General features: G+C 48.5%; 1 protein-coding gene across 1 annotated transcript in view; it reads right to left on the bottom strand.

Annotated features, from left to right (window-relative positions):
• Positions 1-9,931: 9,931 nt before the first annotated feature.
• Positions 9,932-22,237, bottom strand: part of NSG2 (neuronal vesicle trafficking associated 2) — a 30,876-nt gene continuing 18,570 nt past the window's right edge. Inside the window, exons 4-5 of the mRNA XM_038150386.1 lie at positions 13,168-13,278; positions 9,932-11,728 (exon numbers count right to left, since the gene is read on the bottom strand). Of these exons, the coding sequence (XP_038006314.1) occupies positions 11,537-11,728; positions 13,168-13,278 (303 nt within the window). The 3' untranslated portion in view covers positions 9,932-11,536. The remainder of the gene's footprint in view (positions 11,729-13,167; positions 13,279-22,237) is intronic.

Consider the following 22,237-nt stretch of genomic DNA (forward strand, 5'->3'; position numbering starts at 1 on the left):
ATGTTTTGTAAAACTAAAAATAAATCCTTGGTGCAATTTGCCACCGAAGCCTGCAGCAAGGTTTCTCAGCATCAGGCAGGAGCCAAAGGAAAGCATTTGAAACACCTGAAATTCCTTTAAAACAGTCATTCTGTATCTGGAAATCAGGCAGGAAGCAATCTGGGGGGGTTTCAGTCAATGGAGGCTTTTCTGCTGATCTCAACACATCCAAGAGCTGCCTCTCTGTCTTAGAGCAGGACAAAAGCTCCCCCAAACTTCCCTCTCCTCTTGCCAGCCAGTCAGTGTGGAATTATAGGAGTTAAATGGGATTTTTTTTTTTTTTCCAATTCTGGAGCCAAACCTTGTTCTTATGGTGTTCCCAGTCCAGGTGGGTGAGATCCTGGGATGAAAGAAAAAGGAAAGAAAAAGGAGGGGATGCCTCTCCTTCAGCTTCCTGCTGTGAGCAGCCCTCGGAGCTAAAGGGATTCATGTGGCAGCCTGGGGTTAAATGGGCATGGAAATGGTCATTCTGTGTCTCACAAATATTAAAATGTTCACTCACAACTAAGGAAATCCAGTGTCAGGTGAGAGCTTGCAGCAGGCTCAGCCTGGTCTTCAGCAGGGAAAGGAGAGTGTGGCTGTGCCTGGCTTAGGAAAACCCAGCTCAGGGCATCCAGCCCCGAGGGAATGGGTTTGGGGCAGACACAGACGTGTAGTTGGTGATTTCTCATCCCCCCCGGTGTCTAAAGGAATTGGGATTGGGACCAAAAGGGGCTCTTTGCCTTCTGTTCCTTGGGCTGTTTTTAAATCCTGATCCAGGGAGAGGAGGAAGAGCAGACTCACAAAACAAGGGGGAGGCAGAAGTGATTTCTGTCAGAGCAAGTGGAACCGTGCAGCAGCAGGGGAGGAAAATAAACTGGAAAGAAAAGGAAGGAAAAGAAAATAAACCGAAACAGACGGAGCATTTAATCTCAATTCCAGTGTTCTTCTTTCCAGTGGAAGCTGAAGTGAGTGGTCTTCAAACAGCTCAAAGAAATAGAATTCGAAATGAAATTTCCCATCCCCTGCTGGCAGCCTGCTGTGGATGCAGGGGCTGCTCCTGCTCCCAAACCTGCCCTTCCAAGGCTCTTCCAGCCCCTGGGAGCCGCAATCCCGACCCTTCCCTTTCACCTCGAGCTGTGTTTCTTCACCAGGAACGACTGTGGCCCCAGGCTGCTTCCCTAAAACCGGATTTGTTTCTCTCAGCAGGCAATTCCCAGCCCAAGCCGCATCCCAGGCGATCAGGGATGCAGGACCAGCAATCAGGGATGCAGGACCAGCAATCAGGGATGCAGGACCAGCAGCATCCCCGCACCAGCTCCCCCCTGCCATCCCCCAATTACAGCCTGGGAAATGCTCTCCCTGCAAGTAATTAGGTTGTCTTGTGTAGTCCCTGCACGAGTGATTACAGCGGGATCCTCCCTCCCGTGAGCGGTGAAATTACCCTGGCAGCTCCAGATGAAAGCACCCTCGGCCAAGCCTGGGCGCGTCCTGAGGGTTTTTTGGCACGGTTTGATTTTAAAGAGGCACCAAAGCTCAGGCTCGTGGCACTTCAGGGCACTCACTGCCCCCAGGGCCCCCTCCCTGCCCCGAGCAGCAGAGAGCAAGTGCCTTTCAGGGAAAAAAAAAAGGAGAAAAAGGGGGAAAAACACAAAAAAAATTGAATACAGCATCATTTAAATGTCCCTAATCCCAGGGGAGCCAGCAAACCTGACCCCAAGAGCCGTCCAGCAAAATCCGTGGGGTCAGCAGCATTCCTGGGGTCTCACTCACAGATTGCCAGATTTTTGTCCCCATTTCAGGATTTATGAACTCGTGCTGGCTTCAGGACTGGGAGAACCTCTCCCTAAAGGCGGAACCAAAGCAGAGAAGGGCTGGATCCAAAGCTGGGATTAAATTTGGGGCCCAAAAGCGTGCCTGGGTCCGTGCCCTGATCCCTGCGCTGAGGTGGCTCAGTGACCTCAGTCAGGGCTGAGCCAGCCTGTGCTGGATGGAATTCCAGAGGAATTCCAGAGGAATCCCATGGGCCGTGCTCCTGGCAGCCTCAGCAGCACCCCTGAATTCCCCCCACCCTTCCAGGCTGCCCAGTTTAACTCCTCAGCCTCAAAAAGCAGAGCCCAAACAGCGCCCAAATAAATGCAGGTGGTTGGGTGGGACAGAATTTCTTTAATTATGTCTTTAATAATTGTTAGATTTCTTCCTGACAGTGGATTTCCTGATCTTCCTGTGATAGATGAGTAATGCCATGGCTGAATCCCACAATTAAAAGGCAAATATCCTGTGTATAGGTTAAGAGAAGTTTTATAGATTTATAGCTATTGTTTCATAGATTTATAGTTATTTTTTATAGATTTATAGTTATTGTTTCATAGATTTATTGTTATTGTTTTATAGATTTATAGTTATGTTTTACCCCCTCGTGTTGTTATCAGGGGGTGCCCTGGGTTTGGGACATTTGGGAGGGTGGGATTGTTACCATGGCAACAGCTGACCTCCAATTGAGATTTAAGGAATGATCTCCACCACTGGGCAGTGGAGGAGGAGTGGATGGACAGAACTTTGGGAGGGGTTAAAGGGTTAAAAGGCCAAACCTCCATTGTGTGGGTGAGCACAATGTGGGAAAGGTCCTCTGCTCCTGGTGCTGTAACATTTTCTCTACTCAGTCTTGTGTTGTGTTCTTGGTAAGGTTTTAATAATCCTTTTACATTTCTGTAGTGAGCATCATTCCTCACGTTCTCCTCCTTGGGGAGCTCTGGGAATGGGGGCTGCTCCTGGATTTCACATCCAGGCAGGGCTGCCCTGCTCTCTCATCCCTGCCCAGGCTGTGCTGACCAACCCTCTGAGATGTGGAGCTCTGAACACCACCCTGGCTCTCCTCCAGCCCCACTCCTTCTCTTCCTACCCTATAAACTTCCCCCCTGCCTCCACTCTCCCACATTTTGCTGTCTCGTGTCAATTTTAAAGGGTTCCCCAGGTGCAGTTTCGTTACCCGAGGCAGAAGTGAGGCAGATTTAACCACAGATTGCCAGGACAGCCCTTCTTCCCCCGTGGGGCTGTGGGGTTTGTTATGGATGTCCCTGAGGGGCTGCCTGTGCTGGGGCTGGGATGGAGTTAGGGGATCCAGGACTTGGAGCATTACAGAGCTTTTTTTTGAAGGTGTGCACACTTTAAAGGGAGGGAGGGAAATTATATTTAATCAGTTTAATAATGGGATAGATAGAGATATATGAATATATTTATACAAAATATGTGAATTTTCCCATCACAATCCCTTGCCCCATCCCTGGAAGTGTCCAAGGCCAGGTTGGACAGGGCTTGGGGCAATCTGGGATAGTGGGAGGTGTCCCTGCCCACCCCAAACCATTCTGGGATCCCGTGATTCTGTTATTAATGTGTGCCCACACGAAAATCAACAGCTTCTCCATCACGTAATGCCAAAATTTCACTGGAAATAAAAGGGCTGAAGAGCCTTTTTCACAGGCTGTGCTGTGCACGGTGGATGCAGCAGGGAAAAGCAATAAACCCAGAGCTGAGGAAGGCATGGAATAGATTTTTCTCCCCTCCTTTGTTTATTTAGCTTGGGGAGGTTAACGTGGCACATCTTAGTTGGTTTTTATTTTCAGAAAAAGCCTCACTGGTGTTTTTTAAAGCACGGCCAAGGCACAGAAGGGAGCAGCTCGTGGGGTGGGCTGCAGGGAGGGGTGGCACAGATTAATGCAATTTGTACGAGCCCAAGACTTGAACGTCTTAATTACTCATCTGAAGGGCTCGGTGATGATGCCAATTGATCAAAAAACCACCGGAAAAATTCCTTCTCAAGGGATGGCATGGAGCAGGGAGGGAATGCTGCATCTTTAAACATGAAGTGACTGCAGCACCTCGGTGAACTGAGCCTGAGTCTGAGCTGAGCTGAGCCCCGCGGGAGCCTCTGCTGCTGACAGAACCTTTTCCTCTGCAAAAACCCCAAACCTGCTCCTCTGCCTCTGCTGTGCTCCTCCAGACCTTCAGCCTGAGGAGGATGTGGGGGGAAAAGGGGTCCTCTGGAATATCCTTTACTCCAGGCACTAAAAATCTGCTCCACCTGAAACCTGCTCCGAGCCCTCAGCCCCTGCCAGTGCAGGCTGTGCTGGAGCTCTGCTGAGTCCTTGTCCCCAAATCACTGCTCACAGGTTCCCCAAGGATCCACCCCCATGGCAGGAGTGCAGGGACAGCCCTGGCACCCCCAGGTTTGGGTCACCAGCAGCAGCTGGGGGGATGTGGCTCAATGTCCTGGGGTTGACTATATGATGGCTTTATATAGTCAATAAAATAAAAAATAAAATAAAAAATAATAAAATAAAATAATAAAATAATAAAATGAAAACAAAATAAAATAAAATATTTTTATTTATAAAAGAAATATATTTTTATTTATAAAAGAAATATATATTTAAATTAAAATAAAAACATCATATAGTCAAGCCAGGACATTCATTTACACCCCTGGCTGGGTGAGGCAGCTGGAATTTGCTGAAGGTAAAGGGGGAAAAGTGTTGGGAGTGTTGGTGCTTCAAATGTTTTTGGGAAAAACCAGGTTCAGCTTCCCCTTCATATATATGAATTTATGAAAACATATCTGAAAAAAAGCTGGGTTTTTTCTCACTGTCGAGGTACTTTCATTCCTTCCACTATAATTTCTGAATTCCCTTCATCTTTTATTTTTTTCTCAGCATTTATACTTGTAAATTCCCAAAGATTCTTCAGCTCTACCACAAAAATCCTGTTTTTAGCAGGAGAAATCGTCTTCCTCCTCACTGCAACAATTCCTTTTTTTTTTTTTTTTAATTGATGGTAGGCAGAAGTTGTTTTTCCAGCGAGCCAAAACTCCATAATTCACCCAGTAATTCTGCTATAAAAGTAGCCCCATCTTCCCCTTGGATTCAGCTCTCTTGCACACCAGACCAGCCAGTCTGTCCTGCTGCCAAATGCTATATTTACATTTCCAAACTAAAATCTGTTTCTAATACATTTTTATGGGGAGTTGTGACCCTTTATATTTATTGTTAATGAGCGTTCATCTCTGTAATGGCCTTTCATCCCAAAGGATGCTGAAGAGTAATTGTAATAACCTGGCATACAAAATATACACAGAAATCAATTCACCCAGCACTGCAACGTGGCCATGGCTGGTGGGGCAGGCAGGGGGGGCTCAGCAGAGGGACAGGGTCCCAGGTGACAGGGACAGCTCGTGGCCTGGGCTGGCTCTGCTCCCCAGGCCTGCAGGGCAGAGCGTGGAGAAGGAGTTCCACAGAATGACGGAATCACAATCTCTGGGTTGGAAGAGACCTTCAAGATCATCCAGTCCAACCCAGCCCCAACACCTCAACTGAACCCTGGCACCCAGAGCCACATCCAGGCTTTGTTAAACACACCCAGGGATGGTGACTCCACCACCTCCCCGGGCAGCCATTCCAGAACTTTATCTCCCTTTCTGTAAAAAACTTTTTCCTGCTATCCAGCCTGTATTTCCCTTGGTGCAGCTCGAGGCTGTGTGCTCTGGTTGTGTCAGTGCTGCCTGGAGACAGAGCCCAGCCCCAGCTGAGCACAGGCACCTTTCAGGAGCTGTGAGAGTGATGAGGGCAGCCCTGAGTCTCCTTTTCTCCAGGCTGAGCACCCCCAGCTCCCTCAGTGGTTCCTCACAGGATTTGTGTCCCAAGCCCCTCTCCAGCCTTGTTGCCTCCTCTGGATGCAAATTTGGTGACTGCAAGGTTTGGGGGCTTGGATTTTGGTGCTCCAAGGCACACACTGACCGGCAGGGACGCGGCACAGGCGGAGCCCCAGCTCCAGGCACTGGGTGCCACCTCTGCCTGCCCCAGGGGCTGGCATCTGCTGGAAGTGCTGCTGGCATTGCCCCGTTTGCCCCAGCAAATCCTCCCTGGGTTTGCACTGAGCTGTGCTCAGTTTGCCCTGCAGCAGCCTCTGGCAGGGAGCTGTGGGCTCCAGGGCTTGCTGGCACCTCACAGCCCCAGCAGGGTGGCTCGTGGTAGCCCCAGGGGCTGGTTCTGGCCACTTGTGCTGGAGAACGCTGTCCTTGCACAGCCTGAGAGGATGGAGGGACAGGAGCAGTGAGGGACAATGCCACAGGAACCCTCCACAGGTGATGTGTCCCAGCCTGTCCGTGTAGGATCAGTATTTTCCTAGGGGCTGCTCTGTTTGCAGGTTCCCACTCCTGCTCCCCCCAGGGGCTCACACTCTGTCAGAGCAGGGGAAGTCCCAGGGCTGCTGTTGCTGCCCCTGGATAGAGGCAGCACATCCAGCACACAGATCCCTGCAGTGACATTGGCATCAGGATCGGGATCAGGATCGGGATCGGGTCGGGACCAGGCAATCCCTTTGGGGCAGGGCACTGGCTGTGCAGGATGAACTGTGTGCCCTGTTGCTAAGAGGCTTTTCCATGTCCCCTCTCTCTGCTTTTCCCCATCACCATCTGCCTGCTGCAGGACAAATCCTGCCCTAATCCTGCCCAGCCTTCCCCAGCAACAGCAGTTCAGCCACAGTGGAGCCGCAGTGCCCACCCTCCTGAGCTTCCCGTGGATTATTTCCTGTGAGGAAACAACCCACAACCTCTCAAATGACTTGTCATCCACCTCCCCAGTGAAAAAATCATTTTAGCATTTGAAATCAAAAGGATTTGACTTTCTTTTGCCCCTCAAAGGGCATCAGTGCAGGTGGGAAGGAGAACTGAGTGCCAGAGACCCCAGCCCTGCTGGGCACTCCTGCCCCAGTGCTCCCAGTGGCATCCCTGTAGTGCCCTTGCCACTGCTGGCATTTTAAAAAACCAAAGGCCAAGGAGATGGAAGGAAAGAGCCTTTCCTCCCCCATCTCCTCCAGTAAGTCATTTTCCCTGGCCTATTTTACAGGAACTGAAAATCTATTAGAGGAATGGCTTAATCCGGTTTGACTGTAATAATTAGGGTGCTTTAAAAACCCCTGACTAATCGTATAAAACGTGATTGTAGACAGCTCAGTGCACGACCCTTACACTTATCACTGGAGGTATTATTACAAACCAGAAACAGCTGGCAAGCACGGGGGAGGATAAAGGGAATAAAAAATCACATGCAAAGGGACAGGGCCTGTTCCTTTTCTGATCTCAGGGCAGCGCCTTGAGCCGTCCCTGGAATCCAGAGCACAGAGTCACCTCCAGTACCCCGGCAGACACAGCTCAGCTGTGTGTGCCACTGTGCCCTGCCAGCCCTGTGGGCACCTCTTTTCCTCGCTGCCCTGGTTTTGCAGGCAGTCCAAGAGGACTGGAGTCAGTCGCTCCCCTCAGGGCACTGCAGATGTTTGGAGGGGCTGTTCCAAAGCAAGGCAGGCTCCAGCAGGGAGGAGGATGCAGTGGCTCAGGGTCATGGGGTTACAGCACAAAAGCAGCTCCTGCTTCCACGCCTTGCCTGGTGCCAGTCTCCTTTCCTCTTGCTCTCCATCTTCCTCAAGCTCCAGCAGTTTCTCCCTTCCCTTCTCTTTCTGGCTCTGGGCTCAGCTGAGTTCCCACCACGCCATCTCCATGCCTTTGGTGGAGTTGTTTTTTTTCCCACCTGTCCTGCCAGTGGTTCCCCAGGATTGCTGCCTGCCCAGGATGCCAGCTCCTGCCAGCTGAGCTCATCCCTGTGCTGCCAGCTCTCCTTCCACCCTTCCCACTGCTCCAGGGGGGCAGACACACGGCCCAGGCACCCACCCTGCAGCACTGACAGCTCTTCCAGGCCCAGGGGCCCACAAGGGAATTTTGGGGGGTGTTCAACCTCTGCCATAAGGGAGAAGATCACCCAAAGAGTGATCTGGCCAAGTCCAGAGCAGCTTCCACCCTGCTGCAGCAGGGTCAGGCACAGGGTGGGAGGCTGGGGCTGATGGACTTGGCCAGCACAGAGGCACAGGGAGGGCTCTTGTTCTCAGACCAGCCAGGGCTGAGCCTGAGCCTGAGCCTGAGCCTGAGCCCTCACCCAGCACAGCTCAGGAAAACATTGCTCTCCAGAGCCCCTCAAGGCTGCACAGAGAGCCCACAGCCCTGATGAGCCCAGGCTGTCACCAACACGCTCTCTAATCAGAGCTGAAAACTCACTGTCAACCTTGAAGGAGGCTTTTAAAGACTGAAATAATAAGATGATGCACTACAATTCCAATTTTCTCCCTGTTCCTGTGATTAAAATACGTGGCTGAATCTTGGAAGCTCAACTGCAGCTTGTTGAAGCTGTAATGACAATATTCACAGTGGTGGCACTTGCAGCAGGAGTTTCGTTTCTTTTACTTTCCCCCTGAGTCTTTCTTAGTTGGTTTTTTTTTTATTCTGCTCTATACAGATTTTGATCTTTCCCTTATTAAATAGGAATGGTTATCCCCACTGACTCACTTATCTAGTAATAGCTAGAACCCTTTTAATTCAAGTGATTTGATTCCTGGGTTTTTCTGATTCAAGTAAACACACAGAGTATTACTGGGAGACTGGCAATAGAATTGCATGGTTAAATTATCCCCTGACTCAATCCTGCACAGCTCTGGATCCTTTCAATATATTTCACAAGTACTCAGTGCTGACCTCTAACACCAGAGTGGTTTCTCTCCTGTGGTAGCTCAATTTCACAACTCTGAATACACTTTTTTTTTTTTTATTTGAAGGAAAGCTATCCGAAGGTTTTTACAAAATGTTCTTTAGCCTTTGGGAATGAGTCAATTTAATGCCAGGCTATCATTCCATTTCAAAGAGCCAAAGGATTTGAGGCAACACAATCTGCTTTGTGAAGCATGTGAGATGAATACAGCTGTGGGTTTGTTACAAACCAAGCTGCAGAGTTTGGGTACAGAGCTCAACTTTCCCAAAGTTCAGCTGTGACCCTTGGTTTGCCAGCTGGATTTCCTTGAACCCCCCCATTCCAAGGAATGCCTGCATCAAGAAAAGATGGTTAGGGGGACATTGCTGCCAGGCAAAGTTCCTGTAATCCATTGGTTTTAAAATGGGGAGGAAGTCCATGGGAAGGAATTCCCACTAAAATGGAACGGAGCTCCACTGTAAAGCAGGAGAAGATGAGCTGCAGTTTGATTACTATTTTCCTACTGGAAATGGGTGAGAACATGTCAGGTCTCAGCCCTGGATTGGGGTGACCCTGAAAGATGGAAAAGTCTCTGCTCCAATCCGTGCCTTCAAAGAAAGACTCAGCAGTCCTCTGTTGTCCGGTCTCAAGGTTGTTTGTTGTTGGTTATCTAAAGATTCTTCTCCTGAGCTGCTGTGGCCCGTTCAGCAGCTCAGACAAAGGCACACTGCCCTCCCAGGGGCTGCTGCCATCTTTTATATCACACATTCCGTGTTACATGTTTAGACTTTTTCCCCAGTGCCTGCTATCTATATTGAATGGTGACTTTCTACTCTAAACCAATCTGTGAGTGCCAACATCACCAAAGACATGGAGGCTAGGAAGGAGAAAGAAGGAGGACAGGGCACACCCAAATCCCTCCATCTTAGAATCCCTTACCCCCATGTACAAAACTTGGACCCCTGCGTACAAGGCTTAAATCCCCCTGTACAGCACTCAAAAATCCTTCCTTTCACTTTGTGATTATCTCTACTATACTACCTAAACTTTTGTGTGGCTTGTGATTCTTCACACAGAGCTGGTGATTTGCTCCACGGGCTCAGATCCAAACCCCACGTGTGTCTTTGGCTGCTGCCAGGGTCTCAGAGCCCCCTGCCAGCGGCTCTGCCCATCCAGGGCACCCAGAGGGATGTCCTGGGTTCCCACAAGAACATAGGGAATAAAATCCAGGCATTAAAGGGGAAAATGGGAAGCTCTGGAAATGCCTCCTGAAATCCAGAGTCACCTTGGGGTTGGTGCACCACACAAATGCCACCCACCAGCTGCAAGAAAAGCCACAGGAGCCACTCTCAGTCACATCGAACTTTATTTTAATCCCGTCAGAAAAGTTCAAGAATTACACCAAAAAATACTTCAGTCTCTGCTACCTACTGACAAAAAATACACCACAAAATTATAAACTGTTCAGTGGTTTTGCTGGAGTTGGGGTTGTTGGTGGAGGGGGTGGTTTGTACATTTTGAGTGAGAAATGAATTTACAGGTGGAAAGGGAAGGGAGGAGAGGGAGTCAGACAATGGTGTTTGGCACTACAGTTTTAGCTACACTATACAGTTATTTATCATGATGCCTGCAGGACTGAGGAGTTCTGCCCTCACACACTGCCCAGAGCCTCTGGCATGGAGGACAAAACTGCCCAATGCGAGGGAAGAAGGGGCCAGTTCCTAATTTCCATCCCAGTCTAGCCAAAAATCTGAAAAAGCAGCTCAGACAAGGTGAGCCTTGCCCTGCCTGTGCACTCTGCTCTTGCAGCTCTGGAAAAAGAGAATCCTTGGGGGTTTTTGAAATCCCACCAGCCTGCACTAATCTCAAGTGCCATTTGTGGGGAGAGGATGTGTTACTCTGGGCAGGACTGGACTAAATTGGGGTCTGCTCTGGGTTTGCAAGCAGAGATTTATTTTTATCTCTCTCTAGTGACCTGGAATGACAGGAAATGCTGAAGCTGAAGGAGGGAAGCAGGAGCAACCCATTTTGTGGGAAAATCAGGGGCTGAAAATTAGATGCTCAATACTATCAGAATTTTTGAGAGGCTCTTCTGATCATAATGGCATTTCTTTGAGTTTTGGTGACCCTCAGGAGAGAGGTCCCAAAGGATGAAGCCTCAAGGAAATTGCCAAAGCTCATGCAGGGAATCTATGCCAGAAGCAGATGCAGAGTCCTGAACTCCTGACTCTGAGTCCTGTGCTCAAAAGTTTATTCAAGATTTCACTACAGCAGCCTCTGCCTGCTCCCATGCTGCTCCATCTCCAAGCAGCAGCCTGGATTTCAGCCTCAGAGCCTGGCCATGGCCAGCAGCACTCTGGGGGCTCATTAGGAATGCCAGGAACTTTCTGGATTTCCTTGGGGCACTGTGCAGGGTTGGTGTTTGCACGTGAGCATGTCTGGGGAAGGAGGGGATGCTTGTGTTTCTCTATCAGTGAATGAACACTGACACTGGATTCAATCTGACAGCAAAATATCTCCCCTTTGGCAAACCAAACAGCACCACAATGTCTTTGTACCAGGTTCTCTCTACCCCTCCTGAAAGGATTCCAGCTCTTCCCTCACTGCACGTGGAGCCTCTGTCACTGCTTTCCAGCACTGACAAAACTTGGTGGGATTCTTTTCGCTGCTTTTATCCTCTCTGGCTGTTTACCTAACTTGCTTTTTTTGTTTTTTAATTTATTTTTCTAACAAATAGTTAAGCAATGATTTAAAAATATTTTTACATCGTTAAGGTACAGTCAACATCAAACATGCCTTTGTACAAGAGCTCGACTCGGTTACAAATCAACGAGAACAACGCACAAAAAGAAATATCCATGGAGCTGCTCCTGCACTCGGGTTGGATTCCCTCCTGCCCCGCAGGGCACGCTCAGGTGTCGTCCCCCCGGCCCTCCCGCTCCAGCTCGTTCCCTTTAATGCCCTTCTGTCTTGGCAGCCTTGTTGTCGTGGCTGGCCGAGCCCGAGGGCAGCCAGGGGGACACGGCCCGGGAGCTGCTCTGCTTGGCCATGCTGTAGTGGCTGATGACGGTGTAGAACCGGCCCCGGGAGTTGGAATCCTGTGCCGAGTAGTAGGCGTCCAGCGAGGCGGGGATGCAGCGCTTGTGCTGGGAGGGGGAAGCACAGAGACAAGCACAGGGATGTCATCAGCGATGCTCTCAGGGCTCCCGTTGGCACTCACGCTGCCCTGGAGAGCACCGAGCCGGGCTGGGCACTCCAAACCTGTTGCTATTGGCAACAGATGGCAGCAGATCTCAGAGATGCGGGGCTGTGCAGGGAGGGAGGGACCGAAGTGGGCAGGCTGAGCTGCTCTGCTCACCTGCTGGCCCCAGGCCAGAACTCATCCCCAGGCAGGCAGAGGCAGCAAAAGCTGCTTTGTGCTGCTCTGTTAGAGAGTGTTACCCTGAGCTGTGGGATGAGCACCTGGTTGGGGATGGCAGGAGGCACAGCCCAATGGGGCAGCTCTTTTCACAAGTTCAGGTTTGGGTTTGATTCTGAAATTCGTGACTCCATGAAGGCACCTCAAAGCTCATCTCATTCCAAGCCCCTGCCATGGGCAGGGACACTCTCCACTATCTCAGGTGACTCCAAGCCCTGTCCAGCCTGGCCTTGGGCACTGCCAGAGATCCAGGGCCAGCCACAGCTGCTCTGGGCACCCTGTGCCAGGGCCTGCCCACCCTCTCTGGGAAGGATTTATTCCCAATATCCAACTAAACCTTCTCTCTGACACTTCGAAGCCATTCCCCCTCGTTCCCCCTTGTGAAATGTCTCTCTCCATCTTTCTTGTAGCTCCTTCAGGTACTGGAGGCCACAATGAGCTCACCCCAAAGCCTTTTCTTTTCCAGTCTGAACAATCCCAATTCTCCCTTTTTATATAACCTCAGAGAATAATTCACAATGATTAATACACCAACATTTTACTCTGTTTTCCAGCTCACATATTATCCCCAGTGTGGTCAAGACTCCTGTGAATTTATGAGTTTATTCACAGCGAGAAGTCAGTGAATTATTTTGCAAAATATGTTTTTTTATCTCAGCAGACCAGGCAACCAGTTCCGTGAATATTCAATCCAAAATCACTGGGTTTTAGCAATTGTTACACGGGTTTGCTCTTGATAAAGGCTCAAGAGCACCTAGAAGTGAACTACTTGGGCAAGTTTGGATTTCCTTCACAAAGGACAGAGTGTCAGCACTGCAGCAGTTTGCTTTGCATTACAATGTATGCCAGTAAACATCAGTTACTCGGGAGTGTGGGAAGCAGGATCCCAGCTGCAATAAATCCATTCACAAATATGAGGGATTGTTGCTGAACATCTGTCTGCAGTGTTCACCAAATGCTAATCCCAACAATTACACTGTAACAGTAGCTGATGGAGTCAGATGCATGTCCACATTTCCCAGAACACTTTTTCCATTTCAACACATTCCTGCCAAATGTTCTGTTTGGCCTGGTCAAAATCAAAAAAAAAGCAGCCTGGGCTGTAACCATGCAGGCAATTAGAGCCTGTCATTAGCTCAGGCAATTCATCCTTCTGAAGTTCCTTACCTTATAAACAAATCCATCTGGGCAACTGTGGTCGTAAGTGAAGGCTTTGTACACCACAAGGAACACTATGCAGGCAAGGAATGCAAGAGCCAGGCTTATGAGGATGGTGACCTAGAAAAGAGGGATAATGTTACTGTACATATGTTAAAATGGCATATGAGCAACTCATAATTAAATGACTTATAGGAACAGACACTGGAACAGACTGCAGCCTTCACTCCACCGTGCAGTACTTAACTAAGCATGGTAATTGACTGAATGCTGGATCCAATATCCTGCATTCCCACATCATTCCCATCCCCCCACAGACTTTCAACATTCCTGTGTTTAACCCCTTACAAATGTATAGATTTTGCTGCAGTATTCGCTGCTCTCAGCTCTGGCTCAGCAGGACCCAGCAGCAGCCAGAATTCCCATTCCAGCTCTGATGTGTGAGGATGAAGTGCTCCATGGCCAGGGCAGATCCCACTTTTCTGGGAGCAGAGCAGGTGAGCAGGGAGGAGCAATGAGCTCTTTGTAGCTCACATCCCTTTGTGCCTCCTGGGCAGCTCCACCAGGATAAATTGTGCCCTGCAGGGGAAAGGGGATCCTCCTCTGTTTCTCCAAGCTGTAAAAGGACAATATCCTGACTACTGACAAAACCCCACAGCATGTCCAAGAGCAGATGCTGGTGCTGGAGGTACCAGACACAATTCCCTCTTTGGGGCTCAAATATTTCCCCTCTCCTCATTGCCCAGCAGGTCACCCTGTCTGTTCCTTTGCTGGAGCTCCCTTCTCTCCAGCTCTTCCAGCTCCCTCCTAAATAGTTCATCCAAGAGCAAGTTTGCTGTCCCTACTCCATGTCTGGATGGAGGCCCTGATCACTGATTTTTGCTGAGCTGTCTGCTCCTCAAGGACTGAGCAAGGAGCTGTAAAACACTCCCATCCTCCCCTTTCCCAAAGCTTTCTTGGGTTTTATTCCACAAAAACCCCTCACATCCAAAACTCAGGCAAGAGAGAGCTGTGGAGACTTATGTAGCAGGAGAGATTCCTGGATTCACTGTTTAATCAGAATATTTTAGAATAAAAGGTAAAAAGGTGAGACTGGGGCTAAGAGGCTTTGCCAAGGACAAAGAGTTCACTGAAGCCCAGACCTGCCTTTGAATGTTCCTGCTTGGATTAACCTCTCCTTGGGGCCTCATCTGCTGCAAAATGGGTCAATTAAGCCAAAGGCAGCAACAGAGGGAGCAGAATTTACTGCTGGCTCCAGGAGAACACTGTTAGGGAGCCCTGGAGGGCTGCAGAGGGATCTGGCACTAAAGGAGTGCAGTTGTGTGAACTGCACCAGTCCGACCAAGGAAATTTGGGATCCACCTCCACTCAGAGCCCCCCAGAGGGGTGGATAGAAATGTTTCAGAGCAGCTTTATGGCAGCCCTTGGGTTCCCAGCCTAAGGGAGTCTGTCCCTTTTCATGGTGAGAAAGGCTCAGCTGGAATCAAGGCAGATGCAAATGGAATTTGACGTGATTTGTGTCCCCAAAAGAAGTTGTATTGCATATTAAAAAAAAAGTCCCTTTGGTATGGTAAAAAAGAGAGACTTCCTGGATTAAATATACTCTACTTTTTCCAACAGGAGGCCTGGGAAAAACAGATCCCTCCCCAAAAAGAGCCACCACAATCCTGATGGCAGGTCAGTGTGGAGCAGCATGGCCCCTGTAGAACACATGTAGAACACAGGGGCATCACCTCCTCCTCATCTGACAGGGGAGCTGCCGGGCCTGGTACTCCCTCTCATTCCAGTGTAGGTACTAACCACGATGACAAGGACACAAGTGTCCTCTGAGGTTAATTCGAAGGCACTAGAGCAAGATGTTCATCTTGTTCTACCAAAGCCAATGCTGAGGGGCAGCCCTGGCTAGAAATTCAGAAATAAGAAATGCTCAGCTCTCCAGTCTGGCTGCTGTGCCCCCAATTAAATGTACAATGAGAAAAGAAATGTTGCTTGAAACTCAGCCTGCAGAGGAAGCAAGAACTGAGCTGTCTGCAGTGAGAATAAATGTTTCTCCGTGGTTCTTCTGCTGAAACCCACGTGCATGCACAGCCTATGCAAATAACCATCAGAACTGCAATTTGAGGGGTTCTTTCCTCTTGTCCTCCCACCGAGTCCCTAAAAATAACAAATTCCCCTCTGCTCTGGCCAAGTGCTGACAGCCAGTTGATCATGGCCCTGTGCTGAGCTCTCCTCTCCCTCCAGGCTGTAACTGAGCCCGTTTTCACCCTCCTGCCTTTCCTGCTCTCACAGAATTGCTGTGACAATATTACACCTGCTGATAAATGGTGGAAAATCGCTCCAGATGAAATGTCATGTAAGATGTTAAAACCCAAAGGAAAGGGAAGAGAAATCCACCCCCGGATATTCTGGCATGCCAGAGCTAAGATCCACCTCTCCAACTATTCCAGAGCATACAAAGCTTCATTAACATTCAAACACCAAAGAATCACAGAGCTGCAATACCTAATAAACCTCCACTTTTTTTTTATGATTAACATGAACCTTGGCAGTCTCTAAGCAATATAAACACTCACAGAGGGGAAATAAAATTTAGTGAGCAGATAAAACCTAGAAGTGCTGCAGGCATGAATCTGTCACATGTGACTGCTCAAGTGGGTGGAAGAAGGGGGGGATTCGCCTGCCCTCTCCTCAAAATCTCACATGATTCCCAAAGGTTCCCTTAAGAAGGAACAGAGAAGAGAGAACATCGTTACCACACCAAAACATTCCTCCCATCCTCCAAAAAATGTTGGAGAGGCCCTTAACATCCATGAAGGATGATGTCGAGCTCCCATTAACAGCAGCACACTTGGGGTGGTTCCCCCTTTTCCCACAGATAAAGAACATTTTTTGCATTTTCACTCAGCACAGATGAATAAAAGGATCCATCCTCATCGGGCAGCAGGAGATCAGGTGCCAGCAGGTTTTGTGCCAGGCAGAGGATGCCTAATTGCAGTGGTGTTCCAGCTAACCTGGCTTTCATGCAGCCCGTGGAAGCATCCTCCCTGCTCTCTTTGATTTCATCAGCTGCCCAGGATCTCTTTTTTCATCAAAAATTCCCTTTTTCCCTCTCTCACTCCAGTACAAAGCCTTATTTAAAAGGCAACCAGAGAACAATGGCACATCCAAACAGCAGGGCATTTATTTAACAGCTTTTTTCCATTGCAAGGCTTTTACAGTTTTATTCCTTATTCATGTAATATATAATCATGGAATGGCTTGGCTTGCAGCAAGGAGCTTGGAAGCTTGGAGCTTGGCTTGGAAGGGACTCCAAGATCATCTCATTCCATGGGCAGGGACCCCTTCCTCTGTCCCAGGCTGCTCCCAGCCCTGTCCAGCCTGGCCTTGGGCACTGCCAGGGATCCAGGGGCAGCCACAGCTGCTCTGGGCACCTGTGCCAGGGCCTGCCCACCCTCACAGGAAAGAATTTCTTGCCAACATCCAACCTAAATTTCCCCTCTTTCAGAGCAGGTGGCACTTCTTAGATACCAGGCATGATTTTATTTCTAAATTTCTGGTAAATCAGTGTTTGACTCTGGACACTTTTCTCCCTGCTTATACACTTAAACCAGGAGCAGAGCCAAGAAGATGCCAACCAAGAAAAGCCCTGCTGCCCACAGGAAAAGCAGCCAGGCCCAGAGAAGAGATAAAAATCATTTATCACAGAAAAATCCCTCCAAAATGCTGCACCATTTTCCTACTTTCTGCAGCTGTAATGTGAATTAGGGATCTCAGAAGCCTCTGCTGCCCATTTTTGTTCCTGCACTCTTGTCAGCCTCTTCACAAAACTCCAGTTTCTCAGGAAAGGATCCCACTGCTGCTGCCATGTCTGGTTCTACAAGATACCTTCAGTGTTGCTGGGTATTGGGAAATTTTGTGACCTTTAATAGGCAATTCAGCTGAAGAAGTTCTCTTGGTTTTAATTTTTCTCTTTGTTGAAGAAGAAAGGCAAAGAACAAGGCAAAATTCGTTATGAATGAAACTGGCAGAAATTCTGTCAAGGTTATTTCAGAGAGGAGCTTAAGAGCTGCGCTTGGAGAGGCAGCAAAGCTTTTCCTGTAGTTTATGGCAATTCCATTACACCTGAAAACCCATCAGTCCCTGACAACCCAGTTAACTCGCAGAAAAAAAATCACAAAATCATCTAAGGGCATCCAAATACATCCCTGCACTCCTGAATCCATTATAAGGATTTCTGCTTGACAATGAAAAATTCAGGAGGGCAATTTTTTCCCCTTCATGCCATAACTTGTTCCAGCTGATAATGAGATGGAAGATTGACACCATCAGATTTCCACGTGGAAGGTACAGTTAAAGGATCAGGAGCTCCTGGATCCAGCTAGCCTGGTCGCCTCTGTGTATTCCAGGATGGGATCCAAGTGCAAACACCCAAATCCAGGTTGGTATTGCAAGGAAACTCAGGGAGGGAGCCACAGGCTGCCAGGACACTGAGATGGATCAGGTATGATGAGGTATCCCCCAAAGTCACCCCAGGAAGAGCTGCCCCACTGCTCAAACTCTGTCAAAGAACTGCTGTGGTGCCTTGCCCAGCACCCAGACATCCTGATCTACCCTGGCAGTGAAAATGATCTGACTGCGCTTCTTCAAAAATGCCATTTCACTTCCCACTGTTAAAAATATTTTTGTAATAAGTTGCTGATTCTGCTGATCTTCTGGCAACAGCGTTGCCTCTGAAATTCTGAAAGGCTAACTGCAAAAAAAAGTGACACAATCGGGTCTTCAGATTTGCTTAGTACTGCTCAAGGAGATGTAGGATTTGTTCTTTATTATTACAGCACAGCTTTATTCCAGATGGTGTCCAGATTCTTTAGAAGCATTGTTTAGGAGATGCTTTGTAAGAGGAAAATGTCCTTAGTCATGTCTCTACATTTTCAGGGCTAGGGGAAAATACTCCTTAGTGCTGTGAGGTTTCTTGAGGAAGTTTTAAGGTGGATGGGATTTTTTGGTCCTTTAAATTACATTTCAAAATCATAAACCAGCCTGGCCCCAGTTCTCATAATAACAGATGAGGATGGGATCATCCCGGGGGCCAAGAACTTCTCCCATCTGCTCCTGGGCTGATCCCAGGGGGCAGCAGCAGGGGCTGGGATTGTGCCCCCTCAGCTGAGACCCCACCTGCAGAGATGCCCAGCCCTGGCCCAGCCCAGCAAGGAGCTGGGGCTGCTGGAGAGAGCCCAGAGGAGGCACCAGGGGATCAGAGGGATGGAGCAGCTCTGCTGGGAGAGCTGGGATTGTTCAGCCTAGATAACAGGGGTGACCTCATTTTGGCATTTTAGTGCCTGGAGAAGCTACAAGGAAGATGGAGAGAGACTTTACAAGAGCCTGGAGTGACAGGACAAGGGAGAATGGCTTCACACTGACAGAGAGCAGGGTTAGACTGGATATTAGAAAAAAAAAATACTGTGAGGGGGGTGAGGCCCTGGCACAGGGTGCCCAGAGCAGCTGTGGCTGCCCCTGGATCCCTGGCAGTGCCCAAGGCCAGGCTGGACAGGGCTGGGATTCACATGGGATAAGTGGGAGGTGTCCCTGCCATGGCAGGAGGTGGCACTGGATGATTTTTAAGGTCGCTTCCAAGCCAAGCCATTCTGTGTCTCTCTGCTCCACTATTCCATGGGCTCCTTTCAGCCCACGCAGCCCAGCAACGAAATCCCAAAACACTCACAGAGAGCAGAGAAGCTCATTTATCCAAGTACCCCAAAGCCTCAGAAGAGTGCACTTGAAACAGCACTGGCTGTCTCTGAGCCAATTTCCCCTCCCAGCCATGTCCCCCTGGGCTCTACCCATCTCTGCACACCCAGCCCACCATGACAACACCAGAAAACCTCTCCAAGTCTGCAAATCTTGAAAGGAAACATCACTTTTCCAGGACAGCCAGCAGCAATTCCTCTGCTCTGCGCCTCCTAAAGCTGTGAGAGCAGCACGAGTGTGGAAGGAGCACACCGTGTTTCTAAGCAATTTGTCAAATAATTAAATTATGCACACAATAACTAGCTGGCTCAATTATATTAGCCAGTCTCCATCATGTAATATAATTTCTAGTGGCTGTTTAGGCACTAATAGCCTCAGATCTTTTTAACAGTGTCTGGTGCCAGCTGCGGGCTGCGTGACATCTCCCTGTGCCAAGTCAAACCCCTTGGATGGAAAATTCATGGCTCTGTTTCCAAGCCCCCGTTCCTTATGGAAGTTCTAAATGCCATTTTAAATAAAGCTGCTTCACCAATGAATATCAGTGAATTTCCTTTTAGGTAAATAAAAAGCTCTGTTGGGTTTGCTTTCTCTTTCCTGCTATTTAATGCCATAAAAATTCCTTCATCAAGCAGGCAGGTGTAGTGAGATGGGGTGATGTTGTTTCTAGGAACACCAAATAAATACATGGCCATTTTGGCAGACCAGATAGGCTTTTAAAGGTGTTTTTCCCCATCTCCTATAAGAATATTCTCTTTCTTTTTCAATTGTCAGAAGCCTTCCCACTGGAACTAGGTGATCTCTCAGGTCCCTCCTGGCCCAGGCCATGCAATGATTCTGTGTCTGTTCCCTCCAGAAGAAATGGAGCAGAGCCCCCCAATTAAACAAGTGGGGTGACCCAAGAGCTGCTCAGAAAGGAGCTTGTCTTCCCAAAGCCACATCCTGAGAACACCTGGCAGCTCACTTCAGGAGCTGAGCAATGCTGGAAGAGGCTTCCTTCCAGATCCCTAATTTGAGGTGTTTTTTCAATTAGTGGGACTGCAGCAGACAGAAACATCCTCTCCAAGGCTTCCTGACGTGCAGCCCTTCCCTGCTGCCCTGGCACAGCCTTGGCTGTGACATTTCCTCTGGTCACTCCACGTGGGACATGGCAATGGATGCCTCAGTTCATCACAGGCCCTTTTTAAATGCATTAACAGGAACTCAAGATGAATCAAGTCATCAATAAACTGTCTCCTTGCCTGCCAAGACTCAACCTCTGCACAGTCTCATGAATGCAAAATCGTCCCCTCTCCCTGCTCCCTGATGTTGGATTTGGTGCAGGGAAAGCTTTGGGAGCCTGAGCAAAAAGGGATTCAGGGATTAGCTCGTGGCAACACACCTGGAACTGCAGGTTGTGTTCCCTGCTCTGGTACTGCCTTTTCCTGACATCTGCCATCCCTCCAAACCCAGCTCCAGAGCTCACTCCCCACTCAGACAACCCCAGCCAGAGCCACCCACAGCTGCAAACATCTAAATTCCCCAAATCTTGGCTTTTTCTGAGGCAAAACCACCCAAAGACCACCCCCACGTCACAGCCAAAGATCAGGCTGGCTCTAGGGAAAAGCTGAGGTGCACTTGCTTTGTAAAATTACCTTCTTCAAAAGGTCAGGCTTGCATGAATTAAAGCACCTCTGTTCAGTGCGCTCTTGTGCCTGAAGAAAATAATCACTTGGAAGTTTGTTCCTTCAAGAAGAGCAACAAATTCACCTGTATGTCAGCCTTTATGTCTCCCATCATGAGTAGGAAATAATATTTCTGCATTCATGGTTCAGTACACCCATTTCTCCTTAAAAACTTATTATGTGGGTGCTTTATAGGAGAACAAAGTGAGGACTTGGTGAGCAAAGTGTCCCCTGGGTAACTTAAGAATTAAAAGCCTTTCCATTTTGAATTAGAAAGATGAGGCTTTATTGCTGCAAATGACTTACAAGAGCTACTCTTTTAAAAGCAAACAAGAGAAATGAGTAATCGAGGTGATTATGCTGCCTCCAAAGGCAGCAGGCCAGTTCCATTAGCTGTGGATCCAACCCAACAAGCTTTAACACATCTGCAAGTACCAACAAGAGGCAGCTCAGCTCTGCTCAACGTTCAATCACAGCCCGTGCTGCTTTAGAGAGAGCGAAACATTGCATGGAGAAATTTGTGTCACTGAAGCTTTGCACTTCCTTGATTATTATTTTTATTCTTTTTTTTTTTTAGCATTCAGTGGTCTGGCTACAGGACTCCAAATGCACTTCCCAACAGGCAATAAACTCTGCTTTGGTTTCACTCAGCTGAAAATTCTTTCCCGCTCCTCCATCCTGCTCGGTCTGTTTTGCTACAGTGGCCACACCAGCATTCAATATCTTTCATTTCACCTCAAATGCTGACAGGAAAATTGCCCAACGCTCAGATTTCCTGTGGGGTGCCAGAGGTGAGTGCAGAGTGGTGCTGGAGACGGAGATGCAGTGTAAGAAATCCTCCAGGCCCAGTGGGAACTGCAATTACATCCTGGAATTAGCACCAGGGGTATTTCCACGTGGTTGCTTCTGGAAATATTTTCAAGCATTTTGCTCCAAAGCCAAGAGTCAGTTGAGGTTTCTGCTCTTTTTTTTTTTCCTTCAATATATTTTATTTTTCCTTCAATATATTCTGGTTTGAAGAATGAACTTTCAACAAGTGTACCCCACAAAAATGCAGGCATGTGAATATTCTCTGTGACTTCCACTTTTAGAGATTTTCTGCAGAACAATTCACTTTCTTCTCTCCAAAAATCAATTAAATGGAAAAAAATCCAAACCAAGACTGAACAAATCTTTTCAGCTGATTACTGTTAGTGCTCACAGATGGCAAAAAAGAGTATCTATGTATGTAAAACCAACATAAAACAAGAATGCACGGTAAGGAATGGTCCATTTCCTATTAAAAATTGTATTTGGGTTTTTTCCTTTGCTTTGTTAAGTGGTCCCTAAGCCTGTAGAGAGCATTCTAGTTAAATCAAAATAGATTTTTCTTGTGTGTTTTAGACATGGATGTGACATTTTTGGGCCCTTGCCTGTACAAAACAATTAAGGAATTAGCTGGGAGTTCTTACAAACCCCCCAGACTCCTACCCAGACAGGGGAAACCCTGCAGGGTTTGTAGCAATACCTGGGGCTGTGATCAGACAGATCTGTTCCCTGGCAGCTGAGCCACAAATCCCCACTCAGCTCATCCTCCCAGCTCCTGATTGTCACTGATGATCACAAACGGCTCCATCAATCTGCCTCACGCAGCCTGGGAGAGTCACTGGGACAGATGTGACCTGTCCTCT

Source organism: Motacilla alba, chromosome 13 (assembly GCF_015832195.1).
Source record: "Motacilla alba alba isolate MOTALB_02 chromosome 13, Motacilla_alba_V1.0_pri, whole genome shotgun sequence".
Lineage (NCBI taxonomy): Eukaryota > Metazoa > Chordata > Aves > Passeriformes > Motacillidae > Motacilla > Motacilla alba.